Raw genomic sequence first — 23,214 nt, 5'->3', positions numbered from 1 at the left:
TGTAGTGCAATTCAGAGTAGATCTTAACCACTGTACAGTCATTGGTGTTCAATGGCAGTTACAAACATTTAACAGTTATTTTTCATGATAATCAAATGAAATATTCACCAAAATATTCAACCCAAAGGAAGCATATGTAGCTCAAATGAAAGTGGTTCCAAGGTGAATCCTGGAGGAACACCACCAGTTGGAGAATTTGTAGAGGAAAATGGTTCCCCCCGTTTAATAGAAAAAGATTGTCCATACAAATGGAAGGAAAGCACTAAAAATCTATAAAATTAAACAAAATTAAAATAAATGGCAGTTTTAATAGTCATGTATAATCAGTGAATCATATTGATTTGATTAGACACCAATGGTTGAGAAATTAGCGCTGCAATTCATTTTCCATACTGGTCCTGAGATCCTTCAGCCACGATCCAGATGAAAAGCAATGAAATGATCAGTACAGACATTTAAAAAATGAGACAAACTGAACACTTTTTTCTCCTTTATTTTTGCTTATCGTTGAACGTGACAAGTTACGGGAAGTTGTTTGGAAGATTCACATCAACTCTGGTTCTTTTCAGCCATGTGGTATCGCTTACAGATTCTGAAGCGCTTCAGCGCGAGTTGGAGTTCCTTGGGCATTCGTGCATCCGGTAGGCACACATGTAGAAGATACCTAGAAAGAACGCTCGATTAAAACGAGTGAAATATATCCATGCGTGTACAAAAAATGTTAAGGTTTGCACCTGAGAAAAAGGTGAGCACCACCGCCACCCAGCCCATAATGTAGGACCAGGAGAATCGCCAGCTGCCATAGCGTTTCCCGTAGTAGTTGACCGTCACTCCCGTGTAGACGGCCATGGCCAACAGCACGAAGAAGCCTGTGTGACGGATATTCAGCAGTTACCACCTTCAGTTCGGCACAAACGGAGAGAAACAGAGCATCGTGTGGTTATTAGCGAATAACTTACAGGAGATGAAGAAGAGGATCCCGGCTGCAAACGTCTTGTCAAACCCGTCGAAGGAAGAGTAGTGGATGAAGGCCATAATGCCGATCACGATGCCGATGAAACAAGCCAGCAGGGAGAGGATCATGAAGGCCCGAGTGGCGTCCCAGTACGCTGTGGGATGAGAGAGATGTTTCTGGAGAAAGCGGACAGAGTTTCGTGTTCTCTGCTACATGACAGGAAAGCTTTACGTGCTTCTCGGGGTCAAAAGGTCACCGTGGGGAAAGAGGAAGCGGCCACGAGAATGATCCGAGGCGCGCAGTGGTGCAGGTGAAAAACATTTACTCAGTCAAAGTAAAACGGGCTAATATCAAAAGCTTAGTTTTCTTAAGTCTTAGGTCACAGGTATCAAACTCCAGTCCTGGAGGGCCACTGCTCAACTGCACCACACCTGAATAGAATAATTAGGTTGTTAGCAAGGCTCTAGGAGAACAAGAAGGAGATAATTAAATCATTTTATTCCAGTGTTTTGTACCTGTGGTACATCTAAAAACTGCAGGACAGCAGCCCTGAGGACTGGAGTTTGACACCGCTGTCTTAGGTCATTCTATCTGCTACATCACCTTGAACTGAATGTTCTATCTTTATTGTTCTTTGTAACACTGAAATTTTATCTCACAATGTAATCCATGATGGCCTGTGAGCTGCTGATCTGTGGAGGGTTCTGTATTCACTGTGCTTTTTGTGTTTGTTTTTCAATTGACTTATTATTTGAAAATCTATTTTTTTGTGTGTGTGTCTTTATTGTTTTCAAAGTTGTTTTTTCCCCTTAATGAACTTTGTTTCACAATGTGATGATTGTAGGTACAGAAAACTTTGGCAGAAAACTTTTTTTTTCAGTCTTTTGATGTCATTATTAGGGCTGAAGCGATTAATCATGAACAATCGATTGCTGAAACAATCGTCAACTAATTAAGTAATCAATTAATCATTGACTGGCGTGTACAGACTCAAAAATAGGCCATTTGCAGAAAGAACAACACAGTCAGACCAAAAATTAGGCCAAAACTGTATAAAAAAAACATATGCATTTTGCGCTTAAGATAAAAATAAAATGAAAAAAACACCTTTGTAAACATGTTCTACACAGAACTCCTGAAGTCATAGAATATAGTGTTAGCTTCATCTGGTTCAAGTTCTACAAAAAAAAATAAAAAATCCCTTAAGTATCTTTTGCTATGTAATTATTAATCTGTTAATCCAAAAAATAGTCGAATAATCTACAAATGAATCAGCGTGCACAAACTAAAGGACTGCTATATTATTGAATTTCAGCCAAAAAAGTTCATTTTTTTATTTAAAAATGTTTGTTTTGTTTTTTTACAGTAACTGAATTTTTAAAAATATTTTCAATGCATTACAAATATTGTATTAAAAACGTGGTAAAATAAAAATAAAAAAATCAGCAAAATGTGCCAACTCTTAGAATCTGATTAATCGATCAGCTGTCCGAATGATCATCTGACTCAGGCACGTGCAGGGGGGAGGGAGCTGGGGGTGCTTGAGCACCTGCCCCTTTAGCTCCTTGCCCCTAAGTGCCCTTTTTGTACAACATAATAAACCCTTGTTACCTTTGACCTTTTGCCCGTGACGCTCGACGCAAAATTGCCTCTCGCGCAGTGAGAGCTGAACGTAGCGAACGTTCTAGATTACAGAACGATCTAGATTAATTCACCAATTTTTTTTTAATTGGTGAATTAAAAAAAAAAAACGTTTTTGGTGGATAAAGTGGAGTAGACTTGCTGCTTGTCAGATGACGGAAAACGTTGAACGTATCGTTTCTGCTTCAGCACGGAGTAGCGGTTTAAGCAGAGAGGTAATGAAATACAACAGACACTGACAGGCCTCTGCGTCTGCCTTTCTCTGAAGAACTACTGAGCGGGAGGAGACAGCCAGGTGAGGAAAAACTGTTCTTATCTATCGATTCAGTATTTTTATCATGCAGACATTAGGCTGTTGTTGTTGTGCTGTTAGCTAGCTGCTAGCTAACGACTTTGCTAGCAAAGCTAGATAACAAAAAGCTTCTTCCCTGTATCGTTAATGATATCAGTCATTCCTCAGTATCGCTTATGCAATAGGGGCACATCGCCTGTCCAAAACCGATCATCTCCATAATGGATAAATGTCCGATCTTCTAATTTCCTTTGCTGCATAATGTACATTGTATTTATTCTAGTGTTAGGTAAATGTATCTTGAAGGAGAATAGCACTTAAATAATAGTCCAACAAGGATATTCGTTTAGAATTAAAAATAACTCACCTTGAATTACCATATAATGTATGTAATAAAAGTGTGTCATTAATGAAGGGGAAAAAACTCACTCCAGACTTTAAGTAAGTTTAGGGTCTGGTTCACAGAGTATAAAGTTAAAAAAAAAATTCTCCCAGTTATTCAATGAAAAAAAAAACCTAACCTCAATTAAATAAAAAAATTGTAATCAAAACGTTTGGAATTGTAATGATTTATTTTTTTTAACAAAACGTTTTGTTTAAAAGACTTATTTTTAAATTAAATGACTCATTCATAAACTTAAAAAGTTATTTGCAAAACAAACTTTTATTTGCACACATCAGAAATCTTTTGTTGCGATTTTGGGCCCTGCCCACGACGTCATGTGAGAATCACAAGCAAAACTTTGAGTCACAAANAGATTACTCCAAAAGCCAATTGGCAACTCATCAGAAAGGTAACAAAAGAACCCAGAGTAAGATCTAAAGTGCTGCAGGGCTCACTTGCCTCTGTCAATCTAAGTCGTTCATGATTCTAAGATACCAACTGAGCAAAAATGGCAATCATCGGAGCGTTCCTAAGCCAAAACCACTGCAGACCAACAAGAACACAAAGACATACTGGCTCACATTTACCAAAAACATCTTGGTGATTCTCAGGACACGTCAACCCATAGACTAATGTGGAACTTCTTGTTTGATGAGCATCCGGTTACATAAGGAGTAAAACTAACTCAACATTTTGGAAACATAGCATTATACAGAAACACACTCATGTTCATAGCAGTGGGACAGTTTGGGGTTGCTTTGGTGCTTCATAGAGTGAAACCAGAGGTAGATAAACCACCGGAAAGTTCAGAAAAATTGTTAGGAACGCAAAGAAACAGTCCACAAATAACTTCATCTATAAAACAGCCACAGTTCTCTGAAAATAGAGAAGTTTCTTGAGAGATAAGAAGGCACTTGAAGAAAAATAGACTGCAAGATTGAGTCACCAGAAGAAAGATATTACTTTAAAAGTGCCACAAAATATTCTGCTTACAGTTCACCAGGAAGCACAGAGACAAGCATAAACATTTCTGGAACAAACATGCAGGTCATTCAAGGCAGCCCAGGAATTTACAGGAACCACAGGCTTTTTGCCAAGAAGAACAGACAACTTAACCATCAGAGAAAATAAAGAGCCTCATCCACATCTACCACAAGACTCCATGCTGATGTTCAGAGGGGCAATACACAATATTAAGGACTGGGGTATGTGAAGTTTTGATCAGGGTTTGGAAAGTTTCTGGTGTCAACATGATTTAAAATGAATAAGCACAGATTATAGACAATAAATGGCGTCACCCAATAACTATGTGTAGAAGAATGTTTTTGTGTTATCATCCATGTTCTCGGAAAAATGGCCAAAACAAAAAATCTGAATTGTGTCAAGGTTTGTATATTTATGAGCACAACTGTATCATACAATCCTTTCTCTGTTTTTCTATCACTTTGTAATTTATATTTATCGCTCCACCTTTTGCTTCCGAATTAATTGCGTGTTATATATTCAATCATTTCCTTTTTTTTTATTCTAGTAACAGGTTTGCTGATCACTATTTTCAACAGTTCATTTTTTATCTATACGATCCCCAAGCAGGATGTTCATCTATGCATTAAGTGAATGTCTTTGACCTTTGAAATTACCTTGTTCTGCCCCCATGTGGTCAGATAGCTGGAGGCCATATGTACAGTAAACAATTTTTGTTTACTGATTCATAACTACTCTTCCTGTTGCTCTTCTGCAGGCACCTGCTATCACCTACTTAACCTACAAAATAAAGAATATGTTCCTGTTTTAATAAATATGTTCATTTCTGAAGGTGTTCCTCTTGTTTTTCATGTTTCAAATGAATTTCCTTTAGTATTTAAGTATTGTTTGGCATAAATATAACTTTTTCTTCTTGTGTATAATAAATGAGCTTCCACAGTTGGTGTATCACATTAAATCCCATTACAGTACAGAAGTTTTTAGATGTAGTTTGCAGATGTAGTTGGACAAAAAGTGCAACACTACAAACTGGATAATAAATAATTTTTCTACCCATTGTAAATAGAATCTAAAAACGTTCAGGTTTTGTGTTAAAAAAAATTGCACACCCAGGAAAACATAATACTCTGAAACGTAGGTGGATGAACAAGAAGTCTGTGGCTGCTACTGGATCTTTCCTTTTTCAGTATTGCTAGTCATTACTAGAAACCTCCATTATTCGAAACACATTTCTTCCTTGTAGCATTTGGTGTGTAAACCTCTCTAATTGGTCGTTTTTTTAGGAGGTGGGAAGTATGACGGCAGATGATTGGCTAGCTTCCTCCTGTGTTCTAGAGAATTCCGCGTGCCAGTGTTTATGAGGAGGCGCGGCCCCTGCAGCAGCAGCAAGCACACGCGCAGAGAAGCAGATCACCAAGACAACCGGAGAAATCACAACTGTCCTCATCCAGGTTTACTGAACGGAGAAGTTCATCAAGAGTATCGGTTACAACCGCTGTAATTCGAGAAGAACCAAGTCTGCTGATTCAACGAAGGTATTTGACGTTTTACTAGTCTTATTAATTTGTTTATTTGTATATTTTTTAAGTAGTGAGGAAGAACAAACAAACCGTGAAATAGTAGATTTTGAGGCTTTAACGTTCGAGCAACGTTTCAAACTAACGACTGTTTGACATGTTTTACAGTTTTACTGTTCCCCATTCTTACATTGCCATTTGTTGTGTTACAATGGTCCAACTATACTTTTTGGACATAATTAAAGTCACCCAGCAACATGTCAGAAATGATCTTGTTGCATTTTATCTGTACTTATTGTTATTCACATCGGTTAACTCAACAGTTTTTGGGCCCTTGAACTCCACTTCCATACGCTTTTCTTTAATATTCTTTAACGTCTTAAATTAAGGGGAAAATTCCAGAAAGTTCCTAGCACTCTTTAAGGATACACCGCCCCAGCTCTCACTTAACCTGCTTCGGATAATTTGGGGTGCAAAAGCATGCAGATTTTTAAGGTAGCATTAGGCTACCCCTTGCTGTCAAACCGAATTATAACCTGGATAAGCTGGATCAACATCAGGTTTTAAATGGTAAAATCTTTGTATAAATGCTCTATTCCAGATTTTTGTCTGCTCAAGCAAACGAGATGCTCAATCTTTATATTTAAAGTTCTGAATCAAGTAATGATAATCAAATCCCTTTTAATTCGATTTATTTACCTAAAAGTAAATGGAATTGTTTGTGTTTTGATGCTAAGATGCTTAGGTTTTTGACAGTGAAATTTACTGAGGATTCAGATTTTCTAAGAAACATTAACTTGTATGAGAGCACCTTTATTTTTAATGCCTTAACAAATAATGCTCTTTCTTTACAGACAAGAAAACTCAAGCTGAACACAAGCAGCATGGCAACAGCAGAGCTACTGAAACAAATGGCACAGATACAGTTAATCTCATTGCAGCCTGATGTAGAAAAAAATTGAGGTTGTAGCTCATTCATAGCCTGACATTTTATAATTCATGTTCCCATTTATAGCAAACTGTTTAGGGCTTTGCTACAATCTGGTCATTAGGTCTATTTTAAGTTCTGGAAATCCCTTCATTAGGTTGTCTGTAAGTTAAATCAGCTTCTAATAAATCAGGAGCGAGACTACTCCACTCAACTCTTGAAACAGGTTGATATTTAACTTTATATGTGTTCAGTCTACGACCCAAACACTTAAAATATTCTTGGTTATTTGTAGTGATCATGTAGTGAAGTTACAGCTTGCTTTCCATTATATTATTATTCTTGGTGTTCTGGGTCTGACTTAAACCCATGAAGTCTGTAGAAAACCTTTTTTCTTTTGTCAGTTAGGATGTAGTGAACATTGTTCCTGGAAGAGATCTGTGTTGTCACAATAAAGTCCTGTTGTTAGGCCTCTGACTGACTAATGGCCTTTTAACAGGTGCTCTAGATTTTTCCCCTTCCCTCATGAATGATGTGCTCAGAGTCTGTTAATAGCTTTGTTGCTCCGTACACTTCATCACAACTCTTCACAGGGACTTAAAGAGATCCGGGGTCATCTGTGACATGCTGATTGGTGCTTTACTGTCTGTTTAATGATTAATAACTACTCTTCCTCTTTTAGAGACCATGTCCAAGGGACCAGCTGTAGGCATTGACCTGGGCACTACCTACTCTTGTGTGGGAGTGTTTCAGCACGGGAAAGTTGAGATCATTGCTAATGACCAGGGAAACCGGACCACGCCCAGTTATGTGGCCTTTACTGACACAGAGAGGCTGATTGGAGATGCAGCCAAGAACCAGGTGGCCCTCAATCCCAACAACACCGTTTTTGGTACGACTTTTGCTTGTTTTTAAAGAGAAAATAAAAAAGTATGAATACTGACCTGATTAGGGAGGTAGTAACAAAGCTCACTGACAGTTTCTCTGCTGTTTCCTCAGATGCAAAGCGGCTTATTGGGCGTCGTTTTGACGATAGCGTTGTCCAATCAGACATGAAACACTGGCCCTTCACCATCATCAATGATAGCTCGAGGCCCAAAGTGAAAGTGGAGTACAAAGGGGAGACGAAGACCTTCTACCCGGAGGAGATCTCCTCCATGGTGCTGCTGAAGATGAAGGAGATTGCTGAGGCATACCTTGGCAAGGTACACAAGTCTACTCAAACTTTTAGTATGCCGCTGTACAACTTTTGGCATATATTCATCATTTGCAAAGTGTTTGAGATGCATTTTGTATTGCAAAGGGAGGAACCTTGTATGTTTTGAGTCAGAATGCTTCCTTAGTATCTCCAAGACAAAAATGATGCTGTAAAAATATGACAATATTCATCTTAAGAATTTTACCTGATAAAAATGTGTTTGTACACCTGTTTGAATTTATACAAACAGTTCAGTTTAAAACTTCAATAAAGAACAAATTGATTTACAAAATATCTCGTTAAAATATGAAAATATATTCTCTGCTTTTTTTTTATTTATTTTTTTTTATTTTTGCTTTTGTTTTTTTGGTTCAGACTATAACAAATGCCGTGGTGACTGTACCTGCCTACTTCAATGACTCTCAGCGCCAGGCCACCAAAGATGCTGGGACCATTTCTGGGCTCAATGTTCTGCGTATCATTAACGAGCCAACAGCTGCTGCCATTGCTTACGGTTTGGACAAAAAGGTAAAAAGAAAAAAAAAACAATTCTAAGCACTTCTTTGCAATTCACAGACAAATTCTTCCTTTGACTTTTGAATTTTTTTTCCCCTTAAGGGATTTAGATATAATTGAAATTGTTGCTTTTGTAAACAGAAGAGGAAAATTGAGTCCCAATTATAGTCGTTCATCCTATGTTTTAAAGCTGCAGTAGGTAACTTTTATAAAAAAAAAAAAAGGTTGTTATTACACATTTGCTAAAACTGTCACTTTGTACTGACAGAATAATATGAGACAGATAATCTGTGAGAAAGATCAAGCTTTTCTGGCTCCCCCCAGTGGTCCTATTACCATCTGCAGAAATGCATTGCTCCTGATCAGCAGCAACCAGTCAGATTGAGTAGGAAAGGTCTAGGCACTGTGAATCATGCTCATGTGCGTGCTGCTCACACACGTCTCCCACACAGTGCATGTCAAGATTGCTGTGGCAATTGTGGAGAAACAACCTGACATTACAGGCGTCTGTATGTTATTTTTAGGACTTAATATTTTTGTGCCTTTGTGATGAAAAGCACTTTGAACTGCCTTGTTGCTGAAACGTGCTACACAAATAAACTTGATTGACTGATTAACATGACAGGAAAACTGTCCTAGGCTCCACCGTGTTGAAGGGGACGGTAAGGTGTGATGGTTAAAAATGTCAGGTTAACTCCACGGTTTTCTCAGGACTTCCTAGTTCAGCTTTAAAGCTCTCTGCTTAATTTTTTAAAATTTCTCTTTCATTTTCATTTAATGCATCAAAACACTTTGATGCACCTTTCTGAGTTTAGTAAACATCAAAAGTTTCAAACAGATGCATTGATACGTACATGGGGATGATCTTGTAATCCCCTTTTTTTTTCCTGGATTCAAAACTACCAACAGTTTCAAAAGTTGATAAAGTGGTTCAGACATTAGAACAACAGATAAAAATGCCTCTTTTCATTTCAGGTCGGATGCGAGAAGAACGTCCTCATCTTCGACCTGGGCGGCGGCACTTTCGACGTCTCCATCTTGACCATTGAGGACGGCATCTTCGAGGTGAAGGCCACGGCGGGCGACACCCACCTGGGCGGTGAGGACTTCGACAACCGCATGGTGAACCATTTCATCTCCGAGTTCAAGCGCAAGTACAAGAAGGACATCAGCGACAACAAGAGGGCAGTGCGTCGCCTGCGCACGGCCTGCGAGCGGGCCAAGCGCACGCTGTCTTCCAGCACGCAGGCCAGCATCGAGATCGACTCCCTGTACGAGGGCATCGACTTCTACACGTCCATCACCAGGGCGCGCTTCGAGGAGCTGAACGCGGACCTGTTCCGCGGAACGCTGGAGCCCGTGGAGAAGTCTCTCCGAGACGCCAAGATGGACAAGGCTCAGATCCACGAGATCGTCTTGGTGGGAGGCTCGACCCGCATCCCAAAGATCCAGAAGCTCCTGCAGGACTTCTTTAATGGGAAGGAACTCAACAAGAGCATCAACCCTGACGAGGCGGTGGCGTACGGTGCAGGTATGCTCACTATACACCTTTTAAATGACGCCGTAATTTCAAGACGAAGACTCTAAATGTTTGTTTCGCAGCTGTCCAGGCGGCCATCTTGTGCGGAGACAAATCTGAGAATGTTCAGGACCTGCTTCTGTTGGACGTCACGCCCTTGTCTCTGGGCATCGAGACAGCAGGCGGAGTCATGACCGTGCTGATCAAGAGGAACACCACCATCCCCACCAAACAGACCCAGACCTTCACAACTTACTCCGACAACCAGCCCGGCGTGCTCATTCAGGCAAGGCAGCCGTCTATTTACGGTCGTCTTCCAAAAGATGAAATGAGTTCCAGTTGAGTTGACCTTAGCTGTCGTCTTCATAGGTGTTTGAGGGCGAAAGGGCCATGACCAAAGATAACAATCTCCTCGGGAAATTTGAGCTGACGGGAATACCGCCAGCTCCTCGCGGGGTCCCTCAGATTGAGGTGACGTTCGATATCGACGCTAACGGCATCATGAACGTCTCCGCCGTCGACAAGAGCACTGGGAAGGAGAACAAAATCACCATCACAAATGACAAAGGTAGCAAAACTCTTTTGAATTTATTGAAAAGCTAAACCCCGGCCGTCAGTTTTTATCGTAGCTTTTCATCATAACCCATTTTGCTTCTCCCTTCCTTGCTCTCCAAGGTCGCTTGAGCAAAGAGGATATCGAGCGCATGGTTCACGAAGCGGAGACGTACAGGGCCGAAGACGACTTGCAGCGAGAAAAGGTGGTGGCCAAGAACAGCCTGGAGTCCTACACCTTCAACATTAGGTCCACCATAGAGGACGAGAAGCTGAAGGACAAGATCAGCGAGTCGGACAAGAAGAAGATCCTGGACAAATGCAATGAGGTCATCAGCTGGCTCGACAAAAATCAGGTTCGAGTTTGAGAGAAGTAGTTTCAATAGTTTTGTAAGACATATAGATTGAAGAGGCATTAACTCTGTTTTCATTGTGAAATGAGCTACTTCTCACTCATTGATTGTATACAGGTCATAGCATTTCTGCATGAAGATTCCTGCAGGCTGGTACTGCTACTAGATGCTCTTGTATTTGCGGATCTCACATGACATTTTGAGACAGCTTTGAGTTGGGCTGCAGAGCTCATAAGTTCACAATCAATTAATCGCTGGACAAATTCAAATGAACACCATAATTTCCATTTGGACATGGATTGTTAGAGATGTTCCCCTTTTGTATTGCTGAAAAGCTGCCATTTTGAGAAACTCTGTAAACATTCAACACCCATTACAAAGTAGGTAGCTTGCACTACCTGCCACTTTTACCTGTTTTCCCTGTCTAAGCTGAATGATTATTGAGTTAAGTGTTCTTCAGAAATGACTTTTTTTTTATCTTTGAATGGATATTCTTGGATTAATATGTCATTATTATTGTTAAAGTAGTTGAAAATGGTCTCAACATGGTAATAGAATATCTGGGGCAATTTATCGTCCATTAAAATTTGTTATTGTAACAGCCTTAAGTGTTCAACTAAATTTATGTCTGCTAATAAGAGGCATAAAGCTGCAGTGGGACTCTGTTTACTGGATCAATATCCAATTGGCCAACTGATCACCGTGAAAAACCATTTTCTGGTCACAGCCCCACTGGAATATTTCTCCACCCTACTTTCAAGTCTATTTTTAATCAATATTGATTAAAAATAGAAGGTTTATTCTCTTCCGGTTCCTTGCTGCAAAACAACCCGACGCAGATCCTCCGTGTTCTCAGACTTGTTCTCATCCGTCCGTATATGTCAATATGTTTTTCTGCTGGTGATTATACCTATTGTCGTGTTGTAAAAAAAAAAAATCAATCCAAATATGGTTCCCATTTTCTGTTATTCAATAATCTAAAACAGCAAAGATGGAGTTTGTTGGTCATTATCTCTGTCTGTCGACATAGCAACGTCCATGTGGTAACGGGCCAGCTGTGCACACAAATTAATAAATTGTTTAGAGTGGGTGAAAATGATTCTCTGCAGTTTTGTACATGCATCTGTTGAATTTTATGTTGCATTTTTCCCACAGTATAAAGAAAAACCCAAATTATTTTAGGAAAAGGTTTAATTTAAGAATTACTGAATTGAAAATATCCTGGCACTTCTCAGCTTTATTTCACCCAGAAAATGGTAGAAAATTATATTTAACATTGTTTGTTTGTTTCTTTGTTGTTTTTTTTAGACTGCAGAGAAAGAGGAGTTTGAGCACCAGCAGAAGGAGCTTGAGAAGTTGTGCAACCCGATTATGACCAAGCTGTACCAGAGTGAAGGACAGATGCCAGGAGCTGGTGCGACCCGAACAGGAGGGGGCTCAGGCCCCACCATAGAGGAGGTCGACTAAGCTGCACTGCAGCCTCAACAGATGTTCTTTCTTTATGTTCAATGTCACAGATGGCCTTATTCATATTTCAAATGCATGTTCTGAAGAGTAAACAAATAATTACTGTCCACTGGACATTGTTTTTTTTTTTTAACTCTCTGTGAGTTTCTTAGTTAAAATGGTTAATGTTTATGTTGCCTTATCAATGTATTTCTGTTGCTTACTTTTGAGATGGAGTTGTATCTGTTGCATAGTTCTTCACCAAAAGAAGAATAAATAAATAATAAATAACTTTGGACTCAGTTTACTTCTTGCAAGTCTTCTGGTCTCTTTAAAATGTCCAACTTTCTAGTATTTCAATAACTATAACTGGAAATTCTGTGATGTAACTTTAAACGTTGGTCTATTATGTTTCCTTTGAAACAAGTTAAAAGGAACAAAAACAACCAAGAGTTTACACTCGCTATTTCTACAAATCAAAATGGCTCCATATTTTGATGTTACCGCGATAGTGCTAAGAGGTGCTAATTTCAAAGAGGCTAAATCATTATGACTTAACTGTAAAAAGGCTCAATGAGTTTCAACACTTAAGTAGAAACTGCACTAAAAAAATGCATCTTTGTAGTGCAATTCAGAGTAGATCTTAACCACTGTACAGTCATTGGTGTTCAATGGCAGTTACAAACATTTAACAGTTATTTTTCATGATAATCAAATGAAATATTCACCAAAATATTCAACCCAAAGGAAGCATATGTAGCTCAAATGAAAGTGGTTCCAAGGTGAATCCTGGAGGAACACCACCAGTTGGAGAATTTGTAGAGGAAAATGGTTCCCCCCGTTTAATAGAAAAAGATTGTCCATACAAATGGAAGGAAAGCACTAAAAATCTATAAAATTAAACAAAATTAAAATAAATGGCAGTTTTAATAGTCATGTATAATCAGTGAATCATATTGATTTGATTAGACACCAATGGTTGAGAAATTAGCGCTGCAATTCATTTTCCATACTGGTCCTGAGATCCTTCAGCCACGATCCAGATGAAAAGCAATGAAATGATCAGTACAGACATTTAAAAAATGAGACAAACTGAACACTTTTTTCTCCTTTATTTTTGCTTATCGTTGAACGTGACAAGTTACGGGAAGTTGTTTGGAAGATTCACATCAACTCTGGTTCTTTTCAGCCATGTGGTATCGCTTACAGATTCTGAAGCGCTTCAGCGCGAGTTGGAGTTCCTTGGGCATTCGTGCATCCGGTAGGCACACATGTAGAAGATACCTAGAAAGAACGCTCGATTAAAACGAGTGAAATATATCCATGCGTGTACAAAAAATGTTAAGGTTTGCACCTGAGAAAAAGGTGAGCACCACCGCCACCCAGCCCATAATGTAGGACCAGGAGAATCGCCAGCTGCCATAGCGTTTCCCGTAGTAGTTGACCGTCACTCCCGTGTAGACGGCCATGGCCAACAGCACGAAGAAGCCTGTGTGACGGATATTCAGCAGTTACCACCTTCAGTTCGGCACAAACGGAGAGAAACAGAGCATCGTGTGGTTATTAGCGAATAACTTACAGGAGATGAAGAAGAGGATCCCGGCTGCAAACGTCTTGTCAAACCCGTCGAAGGAAGAGTAGTGGATGAAGGCCATAATGCCGATCACGATGCCGATGAAACAAGCCAGCAGGGAGAGGATCATGAAGGCCCGAGTGGCGTCCCAGTACGCTGTGGGATGAGAGAGATGTTTCTGGAGAAAGCGGACAGAGTTTCGTGTTCTCTGCTACATGACAGGAAAGCTTTACGTGCTTCTCGGGGTCAAAAGGTCACCGTGGGGAAAGAGGAAGCGGCCACGAGAATGATCCGAGGCGCGCAGTGGTGCAGGTGAAAAACATTTACTCAGTCAAAGTAAAACGGGCTAATATCAAAAGCTTAGTTTTCTTAAGTCTTAGGTCACAGGTATCAAACTCCAGTCCTGGAGGGCCACTGCTCAACTGCACCACACCTGAATAGAATAATTAGGTTGTTAGCAAGGCTCTAGGAGAACAAGAAGGAGATAATTAAATCATTTTATTCCAGTGTTTTGTACCTGTGGTACATCTAAAAACTGCAGGACAGCAGCCCTGAGGACTGGAGTTTGACACCGCTGTCTTAGGTCATTCTATCTGCTACATCACCTTGAACTGAATGTTCTATCTTTATTGTTCTTTGTAACACTGAAATTTTATCTCACAATGTAATCCATGATGGCCTGTGAGCTGCTGATCTGTGGAGGGTTCTGTATTCACTGTGCTTTTTGTGTTTGTTTTTCAATTGACTTATTATTTGAAAATCTATTTTTTTGTGTGTGTGTCTTTATTGTTTTCAAAGTTGTTTTTTCCCCTTAATGAACTTTGTTTCACAATGTGATGATTGTAGGTACAGAAAACTTTGGCAGAAAACTTTTTTTTTCAGTCTTTTGATGTCATTATTAGGGCTGAAGCGATTAATCATGAACAATCGATTGCTGAAACAATCGTCAACTAATTAAGTAATCAATTAATCATTGACTGGCGTGTACAGACTCAAAAATAGGCCATTTGCAGAAAGAACAACACAGTCAGACCAAAAATTAGGCCAAAACTGTATAAAAAAAACATATGCATTTTGCGCTTAAGATAAAAATAAAATGAAAAAAACACCTTTGTAAACATGTTCTACACAGAACTCCTGAAGTCATAGAATATAGTGTTAGCTTCATCTGGTTCAAGTTCTACAAAAAAAAATAAAAAATCCCTTAAGTATCTTTTGCTATGTAATTATTAATCTGTTAATCCAAAAAATAGTCGAATAATCTACAAATGAATCAGCGTGCACAAACTAAAGGACTGCTATATTATTGAATTTCAGCCAAAAAAGTTCATTTTTTTATTTAAAAATGTTTGTTTTGTTTTTTTACAGTAACTGAATTTTTAAAAATATTTTCAATGCATTACAAATATTGTATTAAAAACGTGGTAAAATAAAAATAAAAAAATCAGCAAAATGTGCCAACTCTTAGAATCTGATTAATCGATCAGCTGTCCGAATGATCATCTGACTCAGGCACGTGCAGGGGGGAGGGAGCTGGGGGTGCTTGAGCACCTGCCCCTTTAGCTCCTTGCCCCTAAGTGCCCTTTTTGTACAACATAATAAACCCTTGTTACCTTTGACCTTTTGCCCGTGACGCTCGACGCAAAATTGCCTCTCGCGCAGTGAGAGCTGAACGTAGCGAACGTTCTAGATTACAGAACGATCTAGATTAATTCACCAATTTTTTTTTAATTGGTGAATTAAAAAAAAAAAACGTTTTTGGTGGATAAAGTGGAGTAGACTTGCTGCTTGTCAGATGACGGAAAACGTTGAACGTATCGTTCGAGTAGCGGTTTAAGCAGAGAGGTAATGAAATACAACAGACACTGACAGGCCTCTGCGTCTGCCTTTCTCTGAAGAACTACTGAGCGGGAGGAGACAGACAGGTGAGGAAAAACTGTTCTTATCTATCTATTCAGTAGTTTTATCATACAGACATTAGGCTGTTGTTGTTGTGCTGTTAGCTAGCTGCTAGCTAACGACTTTGCTAGCAAAGCTAGATAACTAAAAGCTTCTTCCCTGTATCGTTAATGATATCAGTCATTCCTCAGTATCGCTTATGCAATAGGGACATCGCCCGTACAAAACCGATCATCTCCATAATGGATAAATGTCCGATCTTCTAATTTCCTTTGCTGCTTAATGTACATTGTATTTATTCTAGTGTTAGGTAAATGTATCTTGAAGGAGAATAGCACTTAAATAATAGTCCAACAAGGATATTCGTTTAGAATTAAAAATAACTCACCTTGAATTACCATATAATGTATGTAATAAAAGTGTGTCATTAATGAAGGGGAAAAAACTCAATCCAGACTTTAAGTAAGTTTAGGGTCTGGTTCACAGAGTATAAAGTTAAAAAAAAAATTCTCCCAGTTATTCAATGAAAAAAAAAACCTAACCTCAATTAAATAAAAAAATTGTAATCAAAACGTTTGGAATTGTAATGATTTATTTTTTTTAACAAAACGTTTTGTTTAAAAGACTTATTTTTAAATTAAATGACTCATTCATAAACTTAAAAAGTTATTTGCAAAACAAACTTTTATTTGCACACATCAGAAATCTTTTGTTGCGATTTTGGGCCCTGCCCACGACGTCATGTGAGAATCACAAGCAAAACTTTGAGTCACAAACAAAAACTTAGAATAGCAAGAAAAGATTTATGACAGCGCAAATAAGTTTGTTTTGCAAATAATTTTTTCACTTCATGAGACAAAAATGTGCGATTTTAATTTTAAAAAAAGTTTTTTAAGCAAAACTCAGTAGGCTTTTCTCATGTTGACATGCATTAACAATTAAATATTAGCTCTTTTTTTTCTTCTTTTTTCTGCAGTTCCACATTAAAGTTTGATGCAGCTCTGCTTACCTGAATGGACCATCTTCATCTCCACTGCAAGTGTAGCAAACATGCAGCTCTTTGTTTTATAGGTTACAGTCCACTAAATGGTTACATTGTGCCCTTGTTTATATTTTTAATAGTGTAATTCTGTAAAGACAAAATATGTCTGGTGGTGTAGCTCTGATTTACATATCTTGCTAAATTGCAGGTTTGATTATTGCAATACTTTCCTACAACAAAATAGACCTGCAGAAAGAAATTACTAATAAAATAGCAAAGTTGTATGCTCTATATAGATATTTTCCTTAGCTTTGATTGCATATCTCACAATTTAGTAATTTATCATTGTTTATTAAACTCTGAAAGCTGTGGCTTAGTTAATATTATGTCCTAGAATGTGGTTAGATGTGCCTTTTTTTTGAGCACCTGCCCCTTTAGTGGTCTCTGCACGGCCCTGATCTGACTAATCTATTACTGAGATAATCGTTCGTTACAGTCCTAATCATTACTGTCTTTGATTTTATATTTACAGATTTTTCTTTTTTCTAACATTTTTTCCTATTTTTATCTCACAATGTAATCATTCAGAGTTTCCTGTTTTATGGACTGTAGCTTCAATGCTGCATCTACTTACTTATTGTTTTACAGTACACCGTCCTGTATCACAATAAGCTTATGGACATGTGGATGACTGTCGGTTCTATCGGTTCAACAAGGTAGAGTAGCAATCAGAAGAAGCTTGGTCCACCGATTTTACATCTTTCTGAAACAAAGAGACTTCAAAAGTTTTTCCATCTGATTCATGACGCGCCTTGGCCTTTCACTGTTCACTGGAAAGCAAACAAACCTGATGCGACACACAGTCAGACACTAAAACACACAACGAACCCCAGCCAGCGTGGAGCGAGTCTCACCGATGCTGTCAGTGTGCGTCATGCACTTCCCAGGCACACAGTACCGCCACAGGCCCTGGTGCATGTAGTTACTGGAGTGGCGGTACTGCATCCAGTAGTCGGTTGCTGTAGAAACGATGAGGAGTATGTTCCCGACTCCGGCACAGAACAACCCGCCTCCCATGAAGCTGTACATCCTGCTAAAATATACTGAGAGGGAGAAGAAGAGGAAAGGGCAGGTCAGGGCTTGAAACGGATCCGGACGGCGCTGCTTCACCAATTACCGTGAGCCTTCGGCGCGACAACTCAGAAATATGGAAGAAACCGGGAGAAGATGCATGAGGGAACTTGGGGGGGGGAAATAATTCCAGAAGTATCAGCCCTTATTCCACATGAAGAAGCAGGCCGGTTTGATCTAATACCTCGTTGACCTTTGACACCGTCAGAGTGATGTTAAACATGTTTGACTCTGAATAAATCAGGAGGCTTTCCAGGAATACCAAACAGGAGGCAAAATGAGCCAAAAGAATATTCTTGCTTGCTTAGATTCAGTAGAGCATCCATAAAAACATGACATCTTCTTGGAATATTTTATGCAAAGTGGACCTTTCCAGCATTTTATCCCCCCCCCCAAAAAAAAATCACAATTCAATTCAAAACGTACATTAGAAAATAACTTTCAAAAATGCAGATTTGGAAAGGACTCGACTGCATACCCTTGCGTTTTGTTCTTTTCCTCGGGAAATAGTTGAGGGAATCCAATATTCCAGGTTGTCACAGCACAAAGCAGCCCGGGATGGCAGGAAAGTTTTGTTTGTGTGCAGGAAACCGAGCGAACAAACGGATCGGCGGGACAATGGGGCACTGCGGAGCCGCAACCAATCACAGCGGATGAGTTCTGTGTTTAAGGGGGAATCTGCTGAAAATACAAAACTCCCAAAGCGCCCCAGTTAATACTGATGACGGGGGGCTTTTCTTTCAAACCCCACCGAGTAAACCCGTGACCTGCAACAGGCCCAGGCCGGTGCAAAGACAAAACCCGTAGTAATACAGCAGAGTTCAGTCATTTTTTTTTTTTGTTTTTTTTTTTTAAATATGTTTTCAAATCCCTTCTTGGTAATTATTTGTCTGCGCCAGACCACCCGGTCCAGATTATTATTAATTGAAACTGCGCAATTTGCATAAATTCCAAACCATAATTTCTTCCCTCGGACATTAAGGTTTAAATGGTGAATACATTAGAGGAAGTGCACTCACCGTGCTGTTCCTGTTCATTTCTCCGCGACTCTTAATGAAAACTGAAAGACAAATTGCTGCTATCTTTGATTTATTATGCGTTAAGTGCTGTATTTTCGAGAAGCCGCCTTTTAATTGCCACTCAGCCGTCCCGGAGAAATGAAATGCGTTTAATTGCAGATGAAAAATTGCTCAGACATTTATATATATATATATCTATATCTATATATATATAGATATAGATATATAAAAAAAGAAACGTGTATGACCAACATTGAATGCGAATGACTTGGCGGAACAGTGTGGTGAGTAAAACGAAGGGACGGTGATTCAGGGCTTTTTGTTCAGATTTATTATTATTGTAGAATTTTAAAAAATATATATATTATTTTATTAGTTTTTCCAAAGCATCTGCATTATCACACTGTTGCACAAATGTGGAAATATTCACATTTCTGAAACTTTCTCACATTTGTTTCCCATGTGCAAATACAAAACATGTATTGCACATATGCATGAAAGTACAATTTGGGTCACATTTGGCCTTGATAAAGTCTTCCACATATTTGTTTTTTCTCCTGTTTGACTTGGAATCAGAAAAAAACACAATAAGTTACACATGTATTTTCTACTTATGGATTCAGAACTAATTTCTTTGTTCTTTTGCTGGAAACTGCACTTTGACTTTTTTTTAACTCACAAAGTTTAAAACTATGTATTATCTTGTGATTTGTGCTGATCTGTGACATAAAATCTCAGAAAAACCCTAATGTTGTGGTTGTGACTTGACAAAGTAGAGGCAATTTTAAAATAGTTTCGCAAATTTTTCTTTAAAATGAAACAAGCAGCAAGTGCATTTAATTGTTTTTTCTTAAGTTAAAGTAGAGAAAATACTTTTTGGTCTGTTTGAAGGAAACAAGCTGTGGGAGATAGAAATAAATTGCTGTCATTAGATGTATTGAACGCACCATAATGGAGGTTGTGTAGTTCGGCACAGCAGCTTTGGACTACATTGATTTAACTACGGTTGCCAAGGCAACACTGTAAAGCAGGAGCTTTGAAGCAAGTTGTCGAGTTCTGCGTTTCCCTTAGTTTTTTTCCCCCATCTACACAATGAGACCACCTTGAAAATAAAAGTCCCCACATCACCACTAGGTGGCGCTTTCCAGTTACTTTTCAATGCTGTACACTCTGCTGAACGTTCACCTGTTTAGAGATTGCACAAATATGAAAATGACATTGCTTGAACTTCAAAGGTTTTCATGCTAAAACAACACGACACATTTAATTGTCAGAACACGGTAAGAGTTTACCGTACAGCATAATGAAGACGGATCGTCTGTCGGATCTGATTGAGCTCCATTTCATGCTTGGGTTGAGCTCTGGAGAGATTTCACTGTAATTGAGCAGTGTGGATGGTATTGTGATAATCATGGGTATATCCTGAGAAGGAACTTAAAATGCATGCATGGTTTGTGACGATCGCGGATTTATTTATCTCTCCGTCTTTACAAATCACACTCAGACTAAAAAGTCTGAGTGTGACTTTTTAGTCTGAGTGTTCCAGGGAGAGAATGTTTTTTACCCCTGGAGTCTTGGGGGTCGTCAAGATGTTTTGTGGGTAAATGTGAGACTTATTGTCTTCTTTTCCACCAAGTGGAATTCATGAATCATGAACACTGAGGCAAGCATGACCTGTAAGTGCCTCATTTGTTGTTCTGAGTTTTGCTAAATTAATCGTCGATGTAATTTTAGGAGGAAATGTTTTTGGCTGTTGGTGTTTTCTCTATTTTTTGCGTGTTGCTGCTCTTACTGTGCTTCAAAAGTCTTAAGTGACGAATAGAGGTCAGTGATTTTGTTTCTCATGTGTTTTATTATGTTCTTTCACTCGGCGCAGGATGTTGAGCTTTTTGAAATCTTTTACCCTGTCAGACAGGTTCTATGTCGTAACTTTCTTTTTGGTAGAGCAAGAAAAATTAAGATTCAAGTGGGAGAAAATGTGTTTAATCACAGCCAGACTTAAGAAAGGCCTTACAAGGGCAGTAGCCCAGGGCAACAATGTCAAGGGGGTTTCCACTGTTTTTCTTTTCTTTTCTTTTTTTAATGAATGGGTGTTTTGCAAACATTGTACTTTATATGAAGCTCTTAGGCTTATATCAGGTGAGTTGTGTAAACATTTTGGGATTTTTATGAATAAAAATAATACTTCAGCATGAAGTTATAGTAAAGGATTGCAGCATTGAACTACCTGGGTAGGTCATATTAAACCTACTGTGCATCAATTCTCCTGTATAAGACCATTTAATGTTAAAATCATAACCCAGCCACAGAACCTCCACATGCCTAAAAGCACAGGATTGCGCCACCCATCTGAATCACGTGACCTGTTCAAGTTGCAGTGGATTACCATCATCCTCCTGGCCTGGTGGGACCCAAATGGTGTTAGCTTAAGACGACGGAGTCCAACATGTTTTCCACACTGTCTGAATGTCTGCCTGCTGCAACGCTGCAGCTGGTTCTTCAGCTAATAAGATCTGCACATGGAAGGTTCACCCAGTGGATGACAGAGCTGACATAGGAGGGGGGGGCGAAGAAGCCTTTCATATCCCAGTGCTGTCACGTTTCAGGGGCTGTACTCCGAGATGAAGGCTTCCCGCTCTCATTAAGCCACGTTCAGCCTCACAATGCTGCAATCTGAGGAAGGAAGGCATCATCAGCTCGTACACACTTTCTCGTAGATGAGGCGTTTTTTGGGGGCCGGGGGGTTTCTCGGAACATGATACAATGTACCAGGAGTTTATTCAGACTTCAGGGTCATTTGGGTCCGGTTGAAAAACTTGAGCTCATTCCTTTTTTTTTCTCTTGTTACAAGGCCTCTCTGAATCAGGGACACAAACTTATTTCATTGCACCTCAGAAGAGGTTTGCTATGGTTACATGAGACGGAAATTCATTTTGAAGCAAACGGTTCCACGCAAACTTGTTTGGGTCTTGCAGAAGTGTTTATATCGCTTTAGCTTTTTTTATTATTATTATTATTTCTCAAATTAAAACCACAGACTTGTGAATTTAAAATAATTCAGTTTGACATGTCTACCAAATACACACACGACTGGAAAGTGGAAGGAAAACCAAAGATGGATTTTGACATTAGAAATAAAACATCAACCTGTGATGTTTTTATTCGGCCGTCTTTACCGTGCGAGTGGTCTTCAACCTGTGGCTCCGGAGCCGCAAGTGGCTCCTTTGGATCTTCCAAGTAGCTCTTAATAACTAGCTAAAAATGAAAAGATACAAAAAAGAAAACGCACGCAGGTAAACTTTCCAAATATAGTACTCTTAAGGTTTTAGCCATTTTTAAGCTTTTCCATTGAAGCCTCACATTAAATATCCACAACACAAAGACACTATTATGTAGCAGTAATATTTATTTTTGATCTAATTCTCTTGGTATTGGGTTGGAAACTATGTGGAGCACAATTTATCTAACCTCTTTTCTTTATCTTAACACTTACAAATACAAGTTAAATGGTTGTTCTCTAAAATTTACAAATTTCCAGATGTTTATCAAAAGGATCATGGGACATTGGCAGCTCTTTGGATTACAAAGCTTGCAGACCCCTGTCCCAAAATTAATCTAAGTCAAGAGAGTCAACCTGTGTACTATTTAATCTTAGTAAAAGTGTATTTGTTCTGTGAATATCCAGGAATTGAGGTAGATTCAATCTGGGTGTGGAACAAACCAGTTGGTACTAAACAGGTACCAGGTACGGTCGATTTTCCGAGGAAGGTTTCCCAAACTTCCTGGAGCGATCACAGCCTTCCTGTCCCGTTTGTTTGTGGAAACTTCTCTGTGTCCAAGTGGAGTTAGTTCCTCCGATTCTACAGATCTCTGCTTACAGATCAAAGGTGAAAGACGCCAAGATCCTCAGTATTTTCTCAGACACTAAATCCTCCAGTGACACTTTTTCCCCCTTGCATAGATGAAAGCATCATCATATATCAGTGCCTCTGCTTTCTGCATAATTAAACTCTTCAATGTGCAACCATGTTTGTAATGAGGTTTAGGCAATATATTGTAACCCTGCTGTTAAACATGTGCATCCTCCTATTGCTGACAGTCTGCTCACGTCCCCACATTAATATTCTCAGTCACATGAAAACGGAGCGGCGCTGATCTTAATTGTTTTATTTATACGGATCACACCGACGCACCAGATCACTATCAGCAACCAGGGCGTCAATCACAGCTTTTTAGCATTTTATATATACAGGTGCTGGTCATAAAATTAGAATATTGTGATAAAGTTCATTATTTTCCATAATGTCATGATAAAAATTAAATT

At 39.0% G+C, this 23,214-nt stretch overlaps 3 protein-coding genes across 3 annotated transcripts; 1 reads left to right on the top strand and 2 right to left on the bottom strand.

Annotated features, from left to right (window-relative positions):
• Nucleotides 1-473: 473 nt before the first annotated feature.
• Nucleotides 474-1,165, bottom strand: LOC103139684 (lens fiber membrane intrinsic protein-like). Its single transcript, XM_016672620.1, has 3 exons — nucleotides 960-1,165; nucleotides 735-869; nucleotides 474-664 (listed from the first exon to the last, which is right to left on the bottom strand). The coding sequence occupies exons 1-3, from the start codon at nucleotides 1,081-1,083 to the stop codon at nucleotides 603-605; spliced, it is 321 nt and encodes a 106-aa protein (XP_016528106.1). The 5' UTR covers nucleotides 1,084-1,165; the 3' UTR covers nucleotides 474-602.
• A 4,467-nt stretch (nucleotides 1,166-5,632) lies between these two features.
• LOC103139657 (heat shock cognate 71 kDa protein-like) lies at nucleotides 5,633-12,584 on the top strand. Its single transcript, XM_007554403.2, has 9 exons — nucleotides 5,633-5,792; nucleotides 7,385-7,594; nucleotides 7,702-7,907; nucleotides 8,276-8,428; nucleotides 9,392-9,947; nucleotides 10,019-10,221; nucleotides 10,305-10,503; nucleotides 10,611-10,843; nucleotides 12,149-12,584. Exons 2-9 carry the CDS (start codon nucleotides 7,390-7,392, stop codon nucleotides 12,305-12,307), a joined length of 1,914 nt encoding a protein of 637 aa, XP_007554465.1. The 5' UTR covers nucleotides 5,633-5,792; nucleotides 7,385-7,389; the 3' UTR covers nucleotides 12,308-12,584.
• Nucleotides 12,585-13,379: 795 nt separating this feature from the next.
• On the bottom strand, nucleotides 13,380-18,492 carry LOC103139656 (lens fiber membrane intrinsic protein-like). Its single transcript, XM_007554401.2, has 5 exons — nucleotides 18,350-18,492; nucleotides 17,655-17,843; nucleotides 13,866-14,015; nucleotides 13,641-13,775; nucleotides 13,380-13,570 (listed from the first exon to the last, which is right to left on the bottom strand). Exons 2-5 carry the CDS (start codon nucleotides 17,827-17,829, stop codon nucleotides 13,509-13,511), a joined length of 522 nt encoding a protein of 173 aa, XP_007554463.1. The 5' UTR covers nucleotides 17,830-17,843; nucleotides 18,350-18,492; the 3' UTR covers nucleotides 13,380-13,508.
• Nucleotides 18,493-23,214: the final 4,722 nt, after the last annotated feature.

The sequence above is a fragment of the Poecilia formosa genome, unplaced genomic scaffold, assembly GCF_000485575.1.
Source record: "Poecilia formosa unplaced genomic scaffold, Poecilia_formosa-5.1.2 Scaffold63, whole genome shotgun sequence".
NCBI classification, from domain to species: domain Eukaryota; kingdom Metazoa; phylum Chordata; class Actinopteri; order Cyprinodontiformes; family Poeciliidae; genus Poecilia; species Poecilia formosa.
The sequence above is the reverse complement of the archived record's forward strand: the minus strand, read 5'-3'. Positions and strand labels throughout refer to the sequence as shown.